This window comes from Caloenas nicobarica, chromosome 1 (assembly GCF_036013445.1).
Source record: "Caloenas nicobarica isolate bCalNic1 chromosome 1, bCalNic1.hap1, whole genome shotgun sequence".
NCBI lineage: Eukaryota > Metazoa > Chordata > Aves > Columbiformes > Columbidae > Caloenas > Caloenas nicobarica.
In genome coordinates, this window is record NC_088245.1 from 119509521 (window position 1) to 119527374 (window position 17854).

The window sequence follows — 17854 nt, forward strand, 5'->3', positions numbered from 1 at the left end:
TCTCTGTACAACTCCTTTCAGTCTTTACTCCTGGGCTATGTTCCTCTCCACACCTTCTTGTACTCCTCAGGCCATGTCCCACATGGGCCATACCTTTTTTGAAATGCAGCATTCCAGATAGGACATGGTGCCTCAACAAAGTGTACCAGTGCTGAGAGTGCCCTATGTCCTACAGACCATATTCCTATTTGCTTAACCTTGTGTGATGTTTGGGTTTTTTTTACACAACAGCAGGACCCTGCTGACTCATGTGGAGTCTGCATGGCACTATAGCCATACCTTCCACTCTACACAAATGCTGTCCAGATAGTGGCTACTCGAGCACATGATTGCTCACACCTAGCTGCAAAATTTTGCATTTGTCCTTATTAGCCAACTTCCTATTTTACTTTCTCATCTCATTTCTCCAGTCTGTCAAAGACCACTTCGAACTACGATTCTGTCCTCCAAATCGTTTGCAGCCTCTCCCATGTAGTTAAAATATGGAGTGGCTGTTCTTGAGCTGCTTTTTCCTCCATTTGTATAAAAACATTTCCATGAACTTGTGCGATAGCCTTGTGCTCTCCCTTCTCAAAAGGGCTCTGGATACCACTAAAGCACTGTTGGTGCTTTGGGTGACTTCATTAGTTGCTCACAAAAAGCCTTCTCCACCTGATCTTTCTCCTATAGTGATCCTACCACAACAGCTTTTACCTTTTTCCCCTTTCTTTGATCATGGATTGCACTTGTCCAAAGGATCTCTCTCCTCGACCTTTCAGTCTTCAGCATGTCTACTCATCACTGATAAAAGAAACAACATTCTCTGCTTGCTGTTCCTAAACAAGCTGTTTATTTCTATGTTGATACTCCAGTTGGTGTCACATCGCTGCTACGCCAATCAAGCCATAACTTTTATTATATACCAACCCTCACTGCAAGTCCTCCTGTTCCCTGGGAGAAAAATAATCTTAAGCATTGTCAGGTCTCATGAAATAGCTTAAGTGGCTCCACTTACGAAATTGACAGTGACCTGCTGATTTATAGGAGTTATTTGCAAGGCTGGGCTGAAGAGTAACTTAAGTGTCCCACTGATTTGGCTCAGCCATCATGGGTCTAATTAGCAGGCAGTGGGGCAGAGAAAAGCTTTCTGTACTCATTCCCAGCCACCACATCTGATTTTAATGCCACTAATGCCAATGGCACAATGTGGGTTGGTGTTGCTGTGGCTATCTTTTAAGTCAGGGGGTTTTAAAGTCAAAATTCCCGTTTTCTTGTAAGAGTTGCCAGTTTACCTCCACCTGGCTGCTGCCACAGTAAAGGAGATAGAATTTTGAGTGCAGAGAGCTGTGGTGCAATTACAAATCCCTCTCATTAGCCTCACATATTATGTTTAAATAGTTTCCAACATGCCTAGTCACTTGGGCTTACAAGTCTGCTCTGAGGTACCTGTTTTACATTTTACAGGATCTGGCAAATGCATCTGTGCTGCCGATTTCGTGTCTTGACGCCCATCTGTCCGAAGCTGCAGTGGTTGCTGTGAGGCTGGCACTTTTTCAGACAGAACAGCTGACTCAGTGCCTCTTCCCTCGGTTCCTCCTGAAAGGCATTAGAGGTATGGTTATCCCTCCTTGCCTACCCGCTGTGGGTACGACTTCAGTTTTCAAACACTTGCACCCATTCTATTCTAAATATTAATGGATTTTTCCTTGCTGCACTTTGCGGCTGGGCCTCCTGCGTGCCCTGGTGTCTCTGTAAATCCCTGGTTTGTCTGACACCCATTTCAAGGGCCAGGCGTTCATAACGTCACCATGTTCACACTCTGCATTCCTGTTGTGCCATTCTCTAATTTAGCTGCACCAAATACAAGCCAGAATCTGATTCCACATGCTTTTCCAATCGGTGTTTTGCCAGAGGGGCTAATGGTTGCCTGTGCAAACATCACCTTACATGCATATTTCAGACATAACTACCTAGGAAAACTGCGATTTAAATAATTGTCCTGTTTAACAGCAGTATTTTCTAATAAATATTTCTTTAGGAAAATGAGAATAACAATGTGGAATTGAAAGCAGGTTTACATCTACTTTGATCCAGAAAGGGGCAAGGAAAAATAATGTAATTTCTCATCAACATAGATTTTTTTGTGTAATTTGAGTGTGGATTTTTAGCATATGCAGTGAAACAGCTGCCTCAGTGTTGCTGTTTATTTACGGCTGATATAAAATACCTGGATTTTTTCTTGATTTGTTTATAATGGCTCAGTGTTTTTCCTGTGTTTTATTTTCATAGATTTCATCCCACATTTTAGTCGTGGTCCATATTCTTGCCAGAGACCCTTGACTCTCTGTAACCCTAAGACTGGTCATTTAGCTTCATACCAGTCATATCCAGTTGTAAAGTCTCTTCTGTCATTTTTACCACTTGATTAAGACATTCTGTTCCTTTTTATTTTTGTACAGGGTGCAATACTCCCCAAATAGCTATACGATCTATACGTACAGATGGACGCATACAGTTGTCTCCACTTCTTTGATTACCTAAAACATGTGGAACACTTCAGGGTGAGTCACATTCTAAAATAAAGCTACCTTGAATTGCTTTTCTCTTTATTGGTGTTTTTTATAGATACAGAAAAAATAGCTGCTTGAACTTTCTACAGCAACAAGCTACATTCTCAAGACATTTTACTCTGGTAAGCCTTTTTGGTATCTCATGTTTTCATGCAAGGATTTCTGTTTTGTTTTTTAACTTTCTGAATGAGCAGAAAGAAGCACCTTGTGGTTGTCAAGAGTTACTCTGAGACAGTTTGCACTGGATGCCTTAAATTCATCTGTGCCCTGCGTTATACATCATAAAGCTCCATTCAGGGCAATGCGGATGCAGCCATTGTGACGCTGACCTCCTTGGCGAATACCTCATTATCACATTATCGGACACCACCAGAAGTGTAATAATTACATCAGAGTACAATAACTATCCATTGCGTTAGTGCCATAAGGACTCACAGAGACGAACTGAACTTGGCTGGGACACAGCCCCACAAAAGGTTCAAGATGGCAGAGAAAGTGTTTAGGTGTTTCCCAGAGTCATATTGAGGTCTTGGCACCTTTTGGGATAAACCGAGTTCCTGATCTGTGGCACAGCTGCCACTAGTGAAATGAGTGGTGTGGGTTTGTTTCAGCAGTTATTTTCTGTAGCACCATTTCCAGCACACAGCTCCCAGCTGGGGGATTCACCAGCTCCTCCCTGCCCCGGGGCTGGGTATTTCCAGGCTTTGACATGAGACCCAGAGAGGCCTGGGCCCTCTCTCTCCCCCCATGCAGATCCGAACAAGCCCTGACATGCCTGCAATGAGCAGCACAAGGCCGGGTGCCCTGATGCAGCACAACCCTGAGGCCTTTCCAGGGGGCTCAGATGTCGGGGGGAGCATCTGGCTGCAGCCCCAACCATCAGAGTCCCCTCACAGCAGCCCCCTCGGATGCAGTGGGTGTTTTCTTGTGTCTTTCCCCAGATCAGACAAAGAGCCAGTAACACTTGCAGTGCTCAGGCATTACAGGCAGACTGTGCCAGTTCCTCCCTACAGCTGGTGCCTGCAGCCACACAGCACTGCTGAGGCCACACCTCGAATCCTGTGTTCAGTTTTGGGCCCCTCACTACAAGACAGACTCTGAGGTGCCGGAGAGAGTTCAGAGGAGGCAATGAAGCTGGTGAGGGGTCTGGAGCACAAGTCTGATGAGGAGCAGCTGAGGGAACTGGGGCTGTTCAGCCTGGAGAAAAGGAGGCTGAGGGGAGACCTGATCGCTGTCTGCAACTGCCTGAAAGGAGGTTGTAGCATGGAGGGGGTTGGTCTCTTCTCCTAAGTAGCAAGTGACAGGACAAGAGGAAATGGCCTCAAGTTGTGCCAGGGGAGGTTTAGACTGGATATTGGGAAACATCTCTTCACAGAAAGGGTTGTCAGGCATTGGAACAGGCTGGCCAGGGAAGCAGTTTAGTCACCATCCCTGGAGGGGTTTAAAAGGTGTTTAGACGAGGTTCTGAGGGACATGGTTTAGTGCCAGAGCTAGGCTGATGGTTGCACTAGATCTTGAGGATCTCTTCCAACCGGAATGGTTCTGAGTGCTGCCTCCAAAGGCCGGACCTGGGCACATCCCCTTGATCCTGTGCCCCCGGCAGAGACTTCACACCAGCCTCCATGGGTGTCAGGAGGATGGAGCCAGGCTCTTCTCGGTGACAGCCAATGACAGGACAAGGGGCAATGGGTACAAACGGCAGCACAGGAGGTTCCACTTAAATATGAGAAGAAACTTCTTCATGGTGAGGGTGACAGAGCACTGGAACAGGCTGCCCAGGGAGGTTGTGGAGTCTCCTTCTCTGGAGACATTCAAAACCCGCCTGGACGCCTTCCTGTGTAACCTCATCTAGGTGTTCCTGCTCTGGCAGGGGGATTGGACTGGATGATCTTTTGAGGTCCCTTCCAATCCCTCCTCACATTCTGTGATTCTGTGACTGGGAGACGCCCCATCGTTTTGCCTCCGGTTTCCCCCCAGACTTCCGAGCGGGCAGCGCGGAGCTCCCCCCGACCGACCCGACCCCACCCCGCCCGCCCACCGACCACAGGGCTGCGGGCGGCGGTGCCCCGTGGCGGCGCGCCGCCTCCCCATTGGCTGCCAGCTCGCCAACGCCTCCGTGGCGGCCAATCGCCGCGCGCGCCCCCGCTGTTTCCTCTCGGAAGGCGGCGGGCGGCCCGGCGCCAGGCGGGGCGGGGCCACGGGGCTCGCGGGCTCCTTTTAATCCCAGTGCTCGGTTGGTTGCGGTCGCGTCCCTCCGTCCCATCCCAATTCTCTCCTCGCCGGTGTGCGCCGCGGCGGCGGGGCCTGGGCAGCGCCCGGCTCACCTGGGTGAGGAGCCGGCCGTAGCCGGGGCGGGGGGCAGTGCGGCAGGGGCGGCCACATACCCCTCGCTGCTCGTTGCATCATCCGCGATGGTTGGGGGAGGAGAGGCGGCGGCGCGGTGCGGGGTGCCTGGGGAGCAAGGCGGCGGGGAAGGATGGAGGGCTGCGGGCCGGCGGGAGGTAGATGTAGTTGTGCCGTGCGGGTGGGTTTTTCTCTCGATTTTGTGATTAAGAGATGGGAATGGGCAGTTCCCCTTGCTGGCTGGCGTGCCCGCTGCTGGGGATGCTCCGGGCGGCCGCCGCCGGGAGGGAGGGAGGGAGCAGCCGGAGGCTTTGTGCTGCTTCTGCAGCCTTGCAAGATAACGCTGTGCCTTTTGTCTTCCTCTCCGGCGTTCCCATCAGCTCTTCAGCCGTTCGTGGCCCGTTCATTGTTCTCGTGGGTGCCGCGGTGGGATCTTGCCCATGGTTTTTGGCAAGTCTGACTAACAGGCTGAGGGAGCTGGGTCTCTTTAGCTTGGAGGAGACTGAGGGGTGACCTCACTAATGTTTATAAATATATAAAGGGTGGGTGTCACGAGGATGGAGCCAGGCTCTTCTTGGTGACAACCGACAGTAAGACAAGGGGTAATGGGTTCAAGCTGGAACACAAGAGGTTCCACTTAAATTTGAGAAGAAACTTCTTCTCAGTGAGGGTGACGGAACACTGGAACAGGCTGCCCAGGGAGGTTGTGGAGTCTCCTTCTCTGGAGACATTCAAACCCGCCTGGACGCCTTCCTGTGTAACCTCACCTGGGTGTTTCTGCTCTGTCGGGGGGATTGGACTGGATGATCTTTTGAGGTCCCTTCCAATCCCTAACATTCTGTGAATCTGTAACACAGTGGACCAAGAAGATTCTTGTCTTATACTTTGCTGTATGCATTGCCCTTCCCCTATTAGGAAGGGTCTGAACTTGGCTGAGACCTGTGAGACCTACTTCAATGGCAATGTTAGTAGTGCTGCTGGCATACCACTGAACCAGCCATTACTTGAAAGACAAGCAATTCCTCTCCTATTGCTGTTTGTGTATGTTTTGTTTTGTTTGGGTTTTCTTAATCCTAAAGCCTTTGACCGTGGAGGTTTTGGAGTGCTGGGCCCTGTTCCAGCAAAGTTGTTCAGACTGTTTATCCTTTCAATTAGTCTGTTTGCTGATTTGAGGCATGAGAGTTCAGTGCTCTGCAAAACCTGTGCTGCAGAAAAGAAGGAAAGCTCGAGAGCCTGAACATAGGTGAAATCTGGGGATTTTATGTCAGAGGAGGAAATGTATTTACTGGGAAACAGAGACCTGTTCAGGACCTGGTATTTATCAGTAGGAGGATGGCTGTAGCGAGATCACTACTGATGAAGTACAGTTTAGGTGCTTGGTTAGGTCCAGTACTTGGGGCATTTGGGCAGGTCGTCCTTTTTGATATTAGGTGGTGGCTCTAATATCCTGTCGTGACCCTCTGTGAAATAACCAGCCTGCTTTCCTGAAGCCAGAGCAGTATTTCTGAAACTTGTGGTTGGCAGCAAGTGTCGTGCGGGGCCCGTGTGCTGGAGCGTGCGTGCTGGCTCAGGTACGTCACCGACCTGGCGCTGGCGGCACAGCTGGCTGCCAGGACGGCTGGGACGGGCTGGCCTCTGGCTATTGGCATGTGCTGGCTGTCTGCATGTGAGATCGATAGGAACTAGGCAGGTAGCAGGGTGTATCGTGCTCGTGGATGCCTGCCAAAAGCTCTACAGGTGTAGCCAAAGTGGGTGGTGGCTCGTCTTTCCAACTAAATGTGCACGAGCAAAAAAAGCTGGCTTCCACCCCAGGCAGCGGTGACCAGTGTTTCTCTGCCAACCTTTATCAGAGGTCCCTGTGCTAACAAAAAATGTGATGCCTTGGGGAGGGCATTCGATAACACTGGGAAAGGGGAGCTATGTGTCTACTTGTTTTACAGACCTGGTCAGAAATTGAGAGCAGAGCTCCAACTCCTTTTGTCATGCTGGCCAACTTGCTTAAAATCTGAGCCTCTTTTATCCTGCATGGAATGCTTCCCTCCCAGGACTAGGTGAGCTTGGCAGATGAAGAGTGGGGTTCAGGATGTAGTGTTGGTCCATCTTTGTGTGCTGACTTAGGAAAGAGAACTAGAAGCAGAGAAAGAGATAATGAAAGTTTCTGGCTGCAGAAGGTGAAAATGCAGATAAGACGTTATCCAGTCCTTAATGCTGTTGTGCTCCTTGAAGACATCAGTCTTCACTGAGAAGACTTATCGGGTATGTCCAGACAAGGTTGGAGTGAAGTCAGGAAATGCAGATGTCACAAGACACCTGCGTTACAGCTGTACGTGCAGCTTCCCTTCTGTGGGAGAAGGCAGGATGAACACTTTTATGTTTTCACTGGCTGATCTCCAGCATAACAATTGCCTTGGCAGTGGTAGTTGCTTTGCTGTTGATGTTTTACCATCTTTGCAGTGTTACAGAGGCATTAAAGAGCTACTCATTTCCTACCAGGAGGCTTATGAGCATGCTAGTTCATTCTTGAAAGGAAGAGTGATCACTGAGAGGACACAAGTGTGCTCATCTGCTCTGTAGACGAAAAGAGATAAGAGTCGATTCTCGAAGTATTTCCTCCTAGAGTCACAGTGTTGTTAATTCATACTCCAGTAGCTTCAAGTCACTTGATGACTTGATGTCTCCTGACATAGAAGTGATGGTTGCCTGCTACTGAGGAAGTAGCAGAGTGGAGGGAAATAAGTAAAAACACCTAAACTGAATAATAATAAAAAAACCAATAGATGGTTCACTGTCTCCTGAATCACTTATAGCTGTGGTGTTTCCAAACAGCTTCCAAAGGCTGGATGGGTACTGCTACGTCTGGTAACCTGGAAAGATCCTAAAGCTTTCTATGACCCTGTGATACTCAGAATGAGCAGAACAACTGGTTTGTAGTGGTTTACTTGTTCACAGAGTAAAGTACCTGCTTAATGTCAAAGTTTCCCATTCTCAGGCCACAACATGATGGAACTCTCTATCTCATTGCTTGCTGAGTAGTCAGCCCTTGGGGCATCTCATCCCTCTCTTAGACCTGCCTTTTAGACAGCTTCATTTCAGCTTTAGATGACTCAAGTTAATTAGGTTCTCATATACATGATACTCTTTAAATGTCTGCATTAGTGCTGACATTGTATAATGTAAACAGCCTTAGAAACTGTAGCTCCTAACATATCTATGGAATGAGTTCAGCTCAGTCTAGGGGTTGATTTCACTCACTGGCCATCGATCCTGTTCTGCAGGCATTGAGAAATAGCTCAGGTCTTGAGTTCCCTGAGGAGATGGATCTAGAGATGTGAGCCTTGTCTGTGAGGCTTTCTGGATCTCATACCTCAGCCTGTGTCCCAGTCCCTTAGGTTTAAGTGCCTTTGTAAATTGTCTTTCTGATTTTTCTGCCTCAGGGGCTATGCAGGTATAATGGCAGAAGTTAGTCAGGCTTTTCTAGTTAGACTCTGCCCACACCCCCAACTAGTTATGGGAGTGTTCCCTTTTACAGCAAACCTAAATTTAGGCTGACAGAATTTCTTTCCTGAAGATGAGCATCTCTTGCTGCAGCTTATCTTCCTCAGACTTTTCTGAGCAGTGTTCAGTTGCACTTAGAGAAGCAGAGTTGACATTCTCCTGTCTGGTCTCCCCGGCCTGCATTCCCAGAAGAAAGACTGAGAAGAGAGTCAGGCTAGCAAAGGAGTTGCTGTCATCTGTTTTGGTGATTTCTGCTCGCCCCTTGCCCTGTGTTTCCTAAAGATCTCTCCACTAGAAAGATGCACCAGCTCCCTGTGGCCTAATCTGGGTCTGTGGGCAGGATCATGGGGGGAATTTGGATGTCCTAGACCAACCACCTCTGCCTCCTGTTTTGATGAAGTTGCATCATCTAGGGCTGGATGTTTTGGGTGGTGTCAAGAAGCTCATCAGTAGCACCAAAGGAACTTGAAGAGCTGAGGTCTTCCTGTTGGTTCAGAACATGACAAGTCACTCTTGAGCTCTTGACCTGTTTCTTATGTAGAACTGTAAGCCATTGCACGTGCTTTTATGTCTCCACTGAGTGCTGTACTGAGAATTCCCTGTGGAGAACAATCAAGTCTGCCCTAAGATTTTGTCTTTCAAAACCCTAAGATAGTAGGTTGACCATAGCTGAGACTGATTCTCTACTAGCATGATTAGAATTTGACTTTATAAATGTATGTATGCATACTTTGGGCTGGGTGGGTGTGAGGGTATTTAAAAATAATACCTGATAAAACGATTTGAAGGGATGTAATGAACAGGAGCTTGTGTTCCTTCCAACAAATGATGTTGTATAAGGTTAGAATGTGATGTCAGGATTTTTGTTGGCAATGCTTGTGGTTAGCTCTTTCTCTCTCCTCATTTTTCTTCAAAGTTCTAGCCCCATTATTGAGGCTTTGATCAAACATCAAAGTATTGCCATTCCTTTAAACACATGACAGAATCTCACAGCTTAGTTGAAGGCAATAAATACAGCTTTTTCTCTTTCTGCTGTTTCTAGTTCAAGAGGTAATGGGTGTTGCAGTGAATTGTGGATATTTTTTGTCTTGCCATAGAATAAATTAGGTGGTGTTGTCTTGCCCCATTCAGAGAGAACCCTCCAAAAGGCAGCTTTTGAAGCGAGACACGTTCATTTCTTTCCTGCCATCGATACGAAGAACAAGTGCTTACTTCTTGAAATCTCTGAAACTTTCACTGCAATAAATTTATCTCCCTTTCTACTGAATTTGGACCCTTTTGAAGGACACTGGGAATTGGTGATTTAAACACTTTAAAGGTTTTGCACTCCTATTTTATGAAAACCTAGAAGATGAACAAAATCTGCTGTTTCCTCTCTAAGTCCTTGCTCTTTTTCTTCCTGGGTGTTGGAATAGTTTGATCCTTTTGCAGCAAGGTACCTTTATTAGATGGGCTTGTCAATATTGTCAGTGTTACCTGTGAGCAGAAGCAGTTGTTGTCTATGTCCACTATTGCACACCAGCTGTCTGAAGGAGCATGTGGATGTGGCTCATAGAAAGAATTGAAACTTCCCCAGTATTTTTTCTTTACTAAAAAAAAAAGGTGCTGATATTCTGAACTGGGAATCAGGCACCTTTTAGAAATAAAGATGAAGGATGGGTTTCACTCTGGAACTGGAAGTAAGCTAATTTCTGGTAAGAAAGACTGGTTAGTGTTAGATTGTGTGTATTTATGGGATTATTAGCTTTCTTGGACTAGTGTCTCTCAGTCTAGTCCTGGTCAGTAGTCTAGAACAGGATGCAGCCCATCTTGGCTCTTGGGCATCTGTTAACCTAAGTTAAGTAGAATGGTATCTTTTTGGTGTCATGGGAGTCTTTACATCCAGGAGAATTATTTCAAGCTTTAATCTGTAAAGTCAGCACATTCAGAGGCTTTTTTTTTTTTTTTTTTTTTTTCCCTAAAGGAGGGCTGTTTAAATGCCTTAGGCATTTTCTGCAAATCAGCATGGAAGAAAGGAACTGGTGTGCATAAGGCTGTAGTGGTTAGTGGTGCTTGTTAACTTGCAGGATCAAATGCTAAAGTTCACTGATCCTGTGATTCAGACTTTTTTTCCCAATATGTCATCAGAGAGAATCATAGGATCATTTTGGTTGGAAGAGACCCTCAAGATCACGGAGTCCAACCCTTAACCCAACCCTGTCACTAAACCATGTGCCTAAGAGCCTCATCTCCACATCTGTTAAACCCCTCCAGGGATGGTGACTCCACCACTTCCCCGGGCAGCCTGTTCCAATGCCTGATGACCCTTTCTGGGAAGACATTGTTCCCAATATCCAACCTAAACCTCCCTTGGCACAACTCGAGGCCATTTCTTCTCATCCTGTCCTTTGTTACTTGGGAGTCCGACTTCGCCTCACTCCAACCTCCTTGCAAGCAGTTGTAGAGAGTGATAAGGTATAATAATGGTTTTAGAGAGTGATAATAAAAGGTTAAGGGAAGGCCAAGCCAGGTATGAATGAGAAGATAAGGTTTAGGAGTGGTTGAGGTTTTTCCTGCTGCAAAAGAGAGTAGCTAGAGCTGAGATAGGTGTGTTAAAAAGTACTTAGATGAAGACTCTTAAGTGAGGAAAAGCATACAAAAACTGCGTTAAATGTCTATGTGGGAAAATTAGGTTGGTTAATATTATGATGTGATATTACTAAATGGTAGGGTATTTTTAATGGCTTTCTGCTGGACAAAAGTGGAATTATTGGTAAAAAACCAATATAATCAATCGTTTAACTAAGTAATGAAAGTATTTTTACACATAGTAATGTGTAATATTAATCCCCAGTAAACTTCACTGAGTTTGGATTTGTGTGATATCGGAAATCCATTTGACCCAGTCTGTGCTGTCCTCTGCCTTCTGAAATCTTAAGTTACTGAATTACAGTGTATTATGAACCCTATGGGCAACTCTTACGTTAAGATTTACATTGCAAGTGCAGCTATATGTAGAGAAATAATCTGCTCTTGAGAATATTTTAGGGGGACAGTCATTGAAAAATCCATGTACTTTCATTCTCAGGTTGCAGTCCAAGGACAGGACAAAAGGTTGAGGTGGAGGGTGCATCAGATCCCAAGAATGTGTAAGTGGAAGGTGGAAAACCATCACCGTTGCTCATGCTGCAAAGCATGACTGCCAAAGGATCCACTCCAGCAAGCAATGAAAGCTTCCAAAGGAACCAGAAAAAAAATCTTGCTTTCAGTCTTGACAAGACCAAAATCACTTTTCAAAATTTCCAGCTATTCAGTTTTCAATTAGTCTGCTCAGGACATAACAGTTCTCATTTGCATCCCACACTTCTGCGGCTGATACATCCCTGTTCTACCTCAGGTAGATAGAAGAGGAAGGAAAAAGTTGAGAAAATAATTAAATTTGTCATAATTCTTCATTAGAATAGATGTAGAATAGCGATCACTCATATTTTTTATGGTGTCTTCAGACAATAAGGTCATCAACTCTGCCTGATCTAAACTTGTCTGTTTTGTGTGCATTTGTCAGAAGAAGGAGGATGAGGCCAGAGACCCTTTCCAGGCCTACCACAGTTCAGTAATGGAAATAGCCATGAATCCTCCTGCAAAATGGTGATGTGAAAAACAAATGTTGGGGGGGGAAGGGGGAAACAAACCATGCTTTCCAAGACTTCAGCCAGATTTTTTCTTTCAATGGAAGGAAGGGCAGCTAGTTGTAGGAGCAGGCAGGCTCTGTGAACAACCGGCTGGAGTAGGAGAAATGAACTTACTCCTTCCATTTTATATTTGCCAATTTCTGAAATGGAAAGCCTGCTGGAAGGCTTCCTTGTGGCTGAAGTGTTTGCTGTATGTGTTAAATCCAACATCGCTGTAATTGTGCATTCAACGCTGATTCAATCTTGGGAGGAACTCGTGAGATTTAGATCATCTTAAGCATAGAGAGACCCTTGCAAGTGTTCCTATACAGAGCCTTTTCCTAAGTTGTATACAGCATCTTTTGGTGATGGCTCCATTAAGTCCTTTCACCCTTGGTGTCTCTAGAAGTATATAACCTTTGGGCTGGAGTATTTTCTATTACTTCGACTGTCAAGCTTAGGGAGTTGCAAACTCCAATAGAGTGTTTTCTGCTGACTTTACTGGATCTGAGCTGGGGAGGCCAGGGTAGAGGGAAGACCAGGTAACGCAGGAAGACCAGGGTCAGGAGACCCTCCATTGGTCTTGCACAATACCTCTGCTGCATAATTTTTTTTTTAATCTGCTTTATATGAGTCATCTTCACTTTGTTTTGCAGCTTCTTTTTTTTCCCTGTGACAGTGGGACATGTGTCTTGCCCCTATGAGAGACTGTTTGCGGATAGGTGGTTTTGTGTGGTTTTTTTTTCTTTTTTTTTTTTTTTTTCTTTCCTAACTTGTGTGATCTGCAGCTTTGAAGAGAATTCCAGACTCGTGACCAGCAGTACTTAGTCTCCTGAAGAAAGTCTGGTCTACTGTGCCATCGCCTTCACCAAAGGACATGGAGGACTTGATATCAGAAAGGCCTGTTTCTGTGTCCAAGGTACCTACTGGTCTTTGGGGAATACTGTGTGCCTGTCTTTCTGTCACCAGAAATTGGGAGAACCCTATCTGTTTTCAGGGGGATTTCTAGTTGTTTTTTTTTTTTTTTTTTACTGGAATGCTGTGGAGGTAGGTGCTATTGAAGCCAGTGGCCTTTCTGGAAGAGTTTTCCTTCATGACCACAAGTAGCAATGCAGACTTTTATTTCAGAGAGCTGTTTTTTGGTGTGGGATGGGTGTCTCCCATGAGATTAGTCCTGTTTTCTTGATATTTATGGAGGCTATTAATTCAGTGTGTTTAAGCTATCGTCACTATATTGAGCTTGTGTACTCAGCATTGCAGTGCAAAATTCTCGTTTTGGTGATAAGGATTTGGCAAAACAAAATCGTGCTGAAATGGTTTCCTAGCTTCACAGTGCTATGGAAATACGAACTGACCATTAAATTACCCATTTGTTCTGACATCTTTCATTTAAGCGAAAAAGACTGGGATTCATCTGAGATGTACTGTGGTCTCTCCCCTAGTACCTAGGTCATAGGTACAGTGATGGGACCTCTTGTAGTTGGTGGCAGAACCTGTTCTTGGGTGTTAAAAGCTACTTGTTGCCATTGCCCTGTCTGGCTTGTAGGCAATACTGCTCTCTCTGATTGGGCTTCCCTCGGAAAAACTGCATGCTGAAACGCTACATTTGGAAATAGATATGTTGGTGAAGGGACAGAGACAAAAATGAGGACTTATTAGTAACACAATTTTTAGCTGTTGTAGGGAGGACACTTGTGAATGGGTGGTTTGCCATGATGCAGAACTTGAATAACTTTGATAGTCTCAAAAGGTGCTCTGACCTTGTTACTGCATGGCATACTAATTGCTTTTTTTTTTTTGGGTGGGGTTTGTGTTTGTGTGTGGTGTGGTTTTTTTTTTTTTCCCTTTCCCTCTTTTCGCTTGTTTTGTTTTATGTTGCTTTTGTTTTCCCTGTCTCCCAAGCATGAAATGGCTATACTTCCTTCCCAGGAGAAGCCAAATACAAACTCATGTCCTCATGTACCTGGCAAACATGTTCTCCCTGGTGGGATGGACAATGAGAACTGCAAGGCTAATGAGAAGGAAAGAGAGTGGATCCCCCCTGATACACCTAGCAAATGCACATGGAAGCTTGGGAAACCCCTCTCTGCCTCCCCCCATCGCCATACTACTCTGTAAGTATTACTTTTATTTGCTGAGTTTTGAGTACAGCACTAATCCAAGTCCCCTCAGAGCCATGTGGGTTTAATGAAAGATTACTGATTTAAATTGATGCAGTTTAGCATGTAGCTATGCTGGTGCTGCTTAATTTCCACATATAAGCAAAGCTAAGAACCCAGACTATGCATACAAGGGGCCTTGCGCCAAAGATCTGAAACTACGTGGACTGGAACTAACTTATTTTAAGTAACCTGGCAAGCAGTTCCCTGACTAGATGAAAGATTGCACTGTTAATGCCTTTTGCTTGTGAAATAGCTGACTCTGAGCAGTGCTAGGCTATTTCATGCCGGGAGGAAGTGCATAACACTTCATTCTTGTGTCAGCACTTGCTTTGGTGTCTGATTAATCCTTGTTCTGGATCAAGGACTTGATGTTTTGTGAATTTGTATCCAATGGGCATTCTTTTAAATTAAAGTATCTAGAATAACTAGCTTGGTAACGGGAAGGGAGAAAGCTGGTTGAAATAAAAAGCATTGGAAATGCTGCATTACTTTTGTGTGACCTGCCTGTGGCCCCTACTGTGAATGCACTGACTTTGTTTGTATCTGTACCAGGCCAGAACCTCTGAAAATCCTGCCAAGCATACTGAATAAAATTGGCAGTACTCCCTTGGTGCGAATCAACAAGATTGGGAAGCAGTATGGGCTCAAGTGTGAACTCTGTGAGTACTGCTGCAGGCAGAAAATCAAAATAAGAAATACCGTTTCAGAAACTTGAGTGGTGCTGGTTAGTAGTTTCATGTAACCTTGGTGTAGGAGGAGTGCAGGTACCCTTCAGAAAATGGTGAGAAAAATTCCTCTCTCTTTGGCAGAATTTCAGGTTTTTAGTATTTGGTCATCTAAAACATCTTTCAGTTTGTACTTCATGAGGATATTTCCTGCAGCCTTTCCAATTTCATAGAAAAAGTAAAACTTTTTTCATAGAAAATATTTTTTAATTTTAAAGAAGTTGTATGAAGTTTTTGACTGCTTCTCATATTCAGAGTATTCATCAGTGTGTGTAAAATGCAGATCTGCAGTTACCACTAAAGCTAATTGAAAATGATGAGAAGAATTAAACTGTCAGTGGATGGTTTTGATTGTTTTAAACCCAGCCATACTGGAGATACCTGGAAGCTCTGATCAGAGTCCTGAAAGGTGGTGTTTAATACCATCGAAGGGAATCGTGCTGGGAGTACTGAAGTGAAAGTGTAGGCTGAACAAGAGGGGAAACTTCCAGTTTGATCAGAAACTCCCTTTGGCTGGACAATGTAGCAGGGAAAGAGCAAGGCGTGTTGGTAGAGTTCTCTTCCCCAATGCTATTGCACTGGAAGAGCCCTGGGGCTTTTTATCCTAATGAGGAGGTTGTAATAAAGAGGAAGGATGGAAGGAGGAGTCATATTTTGAGGAGACTGACAGAGTACAGGTTCCTGGCTTCTGTGGCCAGCATCAAGTACCAAACTTGCTTTGTTGTTGTGACTCATAACAGTGGAGATGCTGGGATAAAAATATAAAGCTCCTGGAGAGTGTCCAGAGGAGGGCTATAGAGTTGCTGAAGGGTTTGGAGGGGAAGCTGTATGAGGAGCGGCTAAAGTCACTGGGTTTGTTCAGCCTGGAGAAGAGGAGACTGAGGGGAGACCTCATGGGGCTCCAGCTTCCTCACAAGGGGAGCAGGAGGGGCAGGTGCTGAGCTCTTCTCTCTGGTGACCAACCACAGAACCCGAGGGAATGTCAGGAGGATGTGCCAGGGGAGGTTTAGGTTGGACATGAGGAAAAGGTTCTTCCCCCAGAGGGTGGTGGAGCGCTGGAACAGGCTCCCCAGGGAGGTGTTGCGGCCCCAAGCCTGACAGTGTTCAAGAAGAGACTGGACAAGGCCTCAGACACACGGTGTGAACTGTGGGGTTGTCCTGTGCAGGGACAGGAGTTGGACTCGATGATCCTTGTGGGTCCCTTCCAACTCAGGACATTCTGTGATTCTATGAACTGAATCCCTGTCTCTGGTATTGTAAAATGGGGAGGTCAATTGAGCAGATGTGTTAACAGAGCTGCTCTTGCAGATATGTTGGGGATCAGCAGCCTGTTTAGCAAATGACTGCTGTTTAAGAACTCTGCTTGGTTTCTTTGTTTCCAGTGGCAAAATGCGAGTACTTCAATGCTGGGGGCAGTTTGAAGGACCGCATCAGCCTGAGGATGGTAGAGGATGCTGAAGAAGCTGGGATCTTGAAGCCTGGGGACACTATCATAGAGGCAACCTCTGGAAACACAGGTAGGGGATGAAGAGATCCTAACAAAGTGTGGGAGAAAAGTGCTGAGGTGGTTCTCCTGGAAGACACAGGCTTGAGATTGGATCATGAAGGCTGCCTGTGCAAGGAAGAAAGGGGTTCCCTTCCTGCCTGTATCATGTAGGAAACAGTGCCTCTTCCATCCTGCACAGGGAACAACTCTGTGGTGCCCTTTGCTGACCAGAGCAGCTGGGAAGGATGTTTGCTAGATTTGCAGGGACCCTTTGCTTTAAAATAAATGTGAGGCCAGATTCACTGCAGTCTTTAGGTCTTATCAGGTAATTAAAGTCCGATTGAAATTATTGTGGGGGAAAAAAGGCACCAAAAGACTGGTGTGTATTGATTTTCCCATTCTGTTAGGGAAGTCCTGTGGTCCCTTTGTTAGGTGAGATGGGCCTGGTTTGAGAGACAGCCTTTCCCATGTTGTTGCAGCTGAGCTGGCAGATGAGTTGCATCCACACTGCACTGTCTGCTGACATAACCCTTGCACACCTGGATTTTCAACAGATTACACTTGGGTCAGTGTTTCTTCCTCAGAGGGCTGAAGGAAGGAAAGTCCTGTTAGTCAAGGGCCAGGGCAGAGTATCAGATGATCTGAACAGACTGGAGTTAACTCTAGGCTCCTTCATGAAAGCGCAATGTACTTTTGTTAAGCTGCTCTACTGGTGGGGACTAAATATACCTGGAATGCTCGCCCCTTGAGCTAGTTAAATATAAAATGTACTGCCACCTCTGAGGAGGTTCCTGAGCTGAGTTACAAGCTACTCTCCTGCCTGGTGTGTTCTGGAGAGGTGTTTTGTCCTGTTCTTAAACTCTTTCCTGGGCATCCACTGTTGCCTTTGGATAGCCACAGGCCAGGCAAATCTTCCTTTTGTTCTTTTGATCTAGTCCAGTATTTGTTAATGGAGGGACTGGGATGATGAGCTGATCTGTGACCAGCTCCTCTGCAGCAAACCGGGAACTCAATTTGATGCTATTTGCTCAGCAGCTGCTCTGTGGGGGGGTTGCAGTGCAACTGAAGCCCTTGTAACGGTAGCTATACCTCTTGCCTGAACAATGGCATGTAGTGGAAAATATCCATATATATTTCATTCCTCCAGTATCTGTGATCATACTATGACATCCTGCTTTCTGGGTCAGTGCCTCATAAGTGGTTCTCTTTGCCACAGAAACTAAAAGATAGAAAGAAGGCAGAACTGAAGGAGATACAGGCAATTACTTCAGAAAGCTGTTTCTTTTCATATAAAAGCAAAGACCACGGTAGACAGTAACCTGAGAGAACTGGCTTTTGCTGTAGGCTACTGCTCAGAGCTACTGAATATGTTAAATGTGAGATGTAATGTGTTATATTTTTGTCTTCTCTGCATCCCACTTCTCCCTCAGCTGAAGTTCTGTTT

General features: G+C 45.7%; 1 protein-coding gene across 3 annotated transcripts in view; it reads left to right on the top strand.

The window, feature by feature from the left end:
• The first annotated feature begins 4786 nt into the window (after positions 1 to 4786).
• The window catches only part of LOC135992063 (cystathionine beta-synthase-like protein), a 32088-nt gene continuing 19020 nt past the window's right edge, over positions 4787 to 17854 (top strand). Inside the window, exons 1-6 of one of the 3 annotated variants that reach the window (XM_065641010.1) lie at positions 4787 to 4877; positions 11455 to 11515; positions 12826 to 12956; positions 13940 to 14151; positions 14752 to 14858; positions 16307 to 16441. In XM_065641010.1, coding sequence (XP_065497082.1) covers positions 12915 to 12956; positions 13940 to 14151; positions 14752 to 14858; positions 16307 to 16441 — 496 coding nt within the window. In that variant the 5' untranslated portion in view covers positions 4787 to 4877; positions 11455 to 11515; positions 12826 to 12914. The remainder of the gene's footprint in view (positions 4878 to 11454; positions 11516 to 12825; positions 12957 to 13939; positions 14152 to 14751; positions 14859 to 16306; positions 16442 to 17854) is intronic. The other 2 variants (XM_065641002.1, XM_065641019.1) reach the window with 2 other exon arrangements.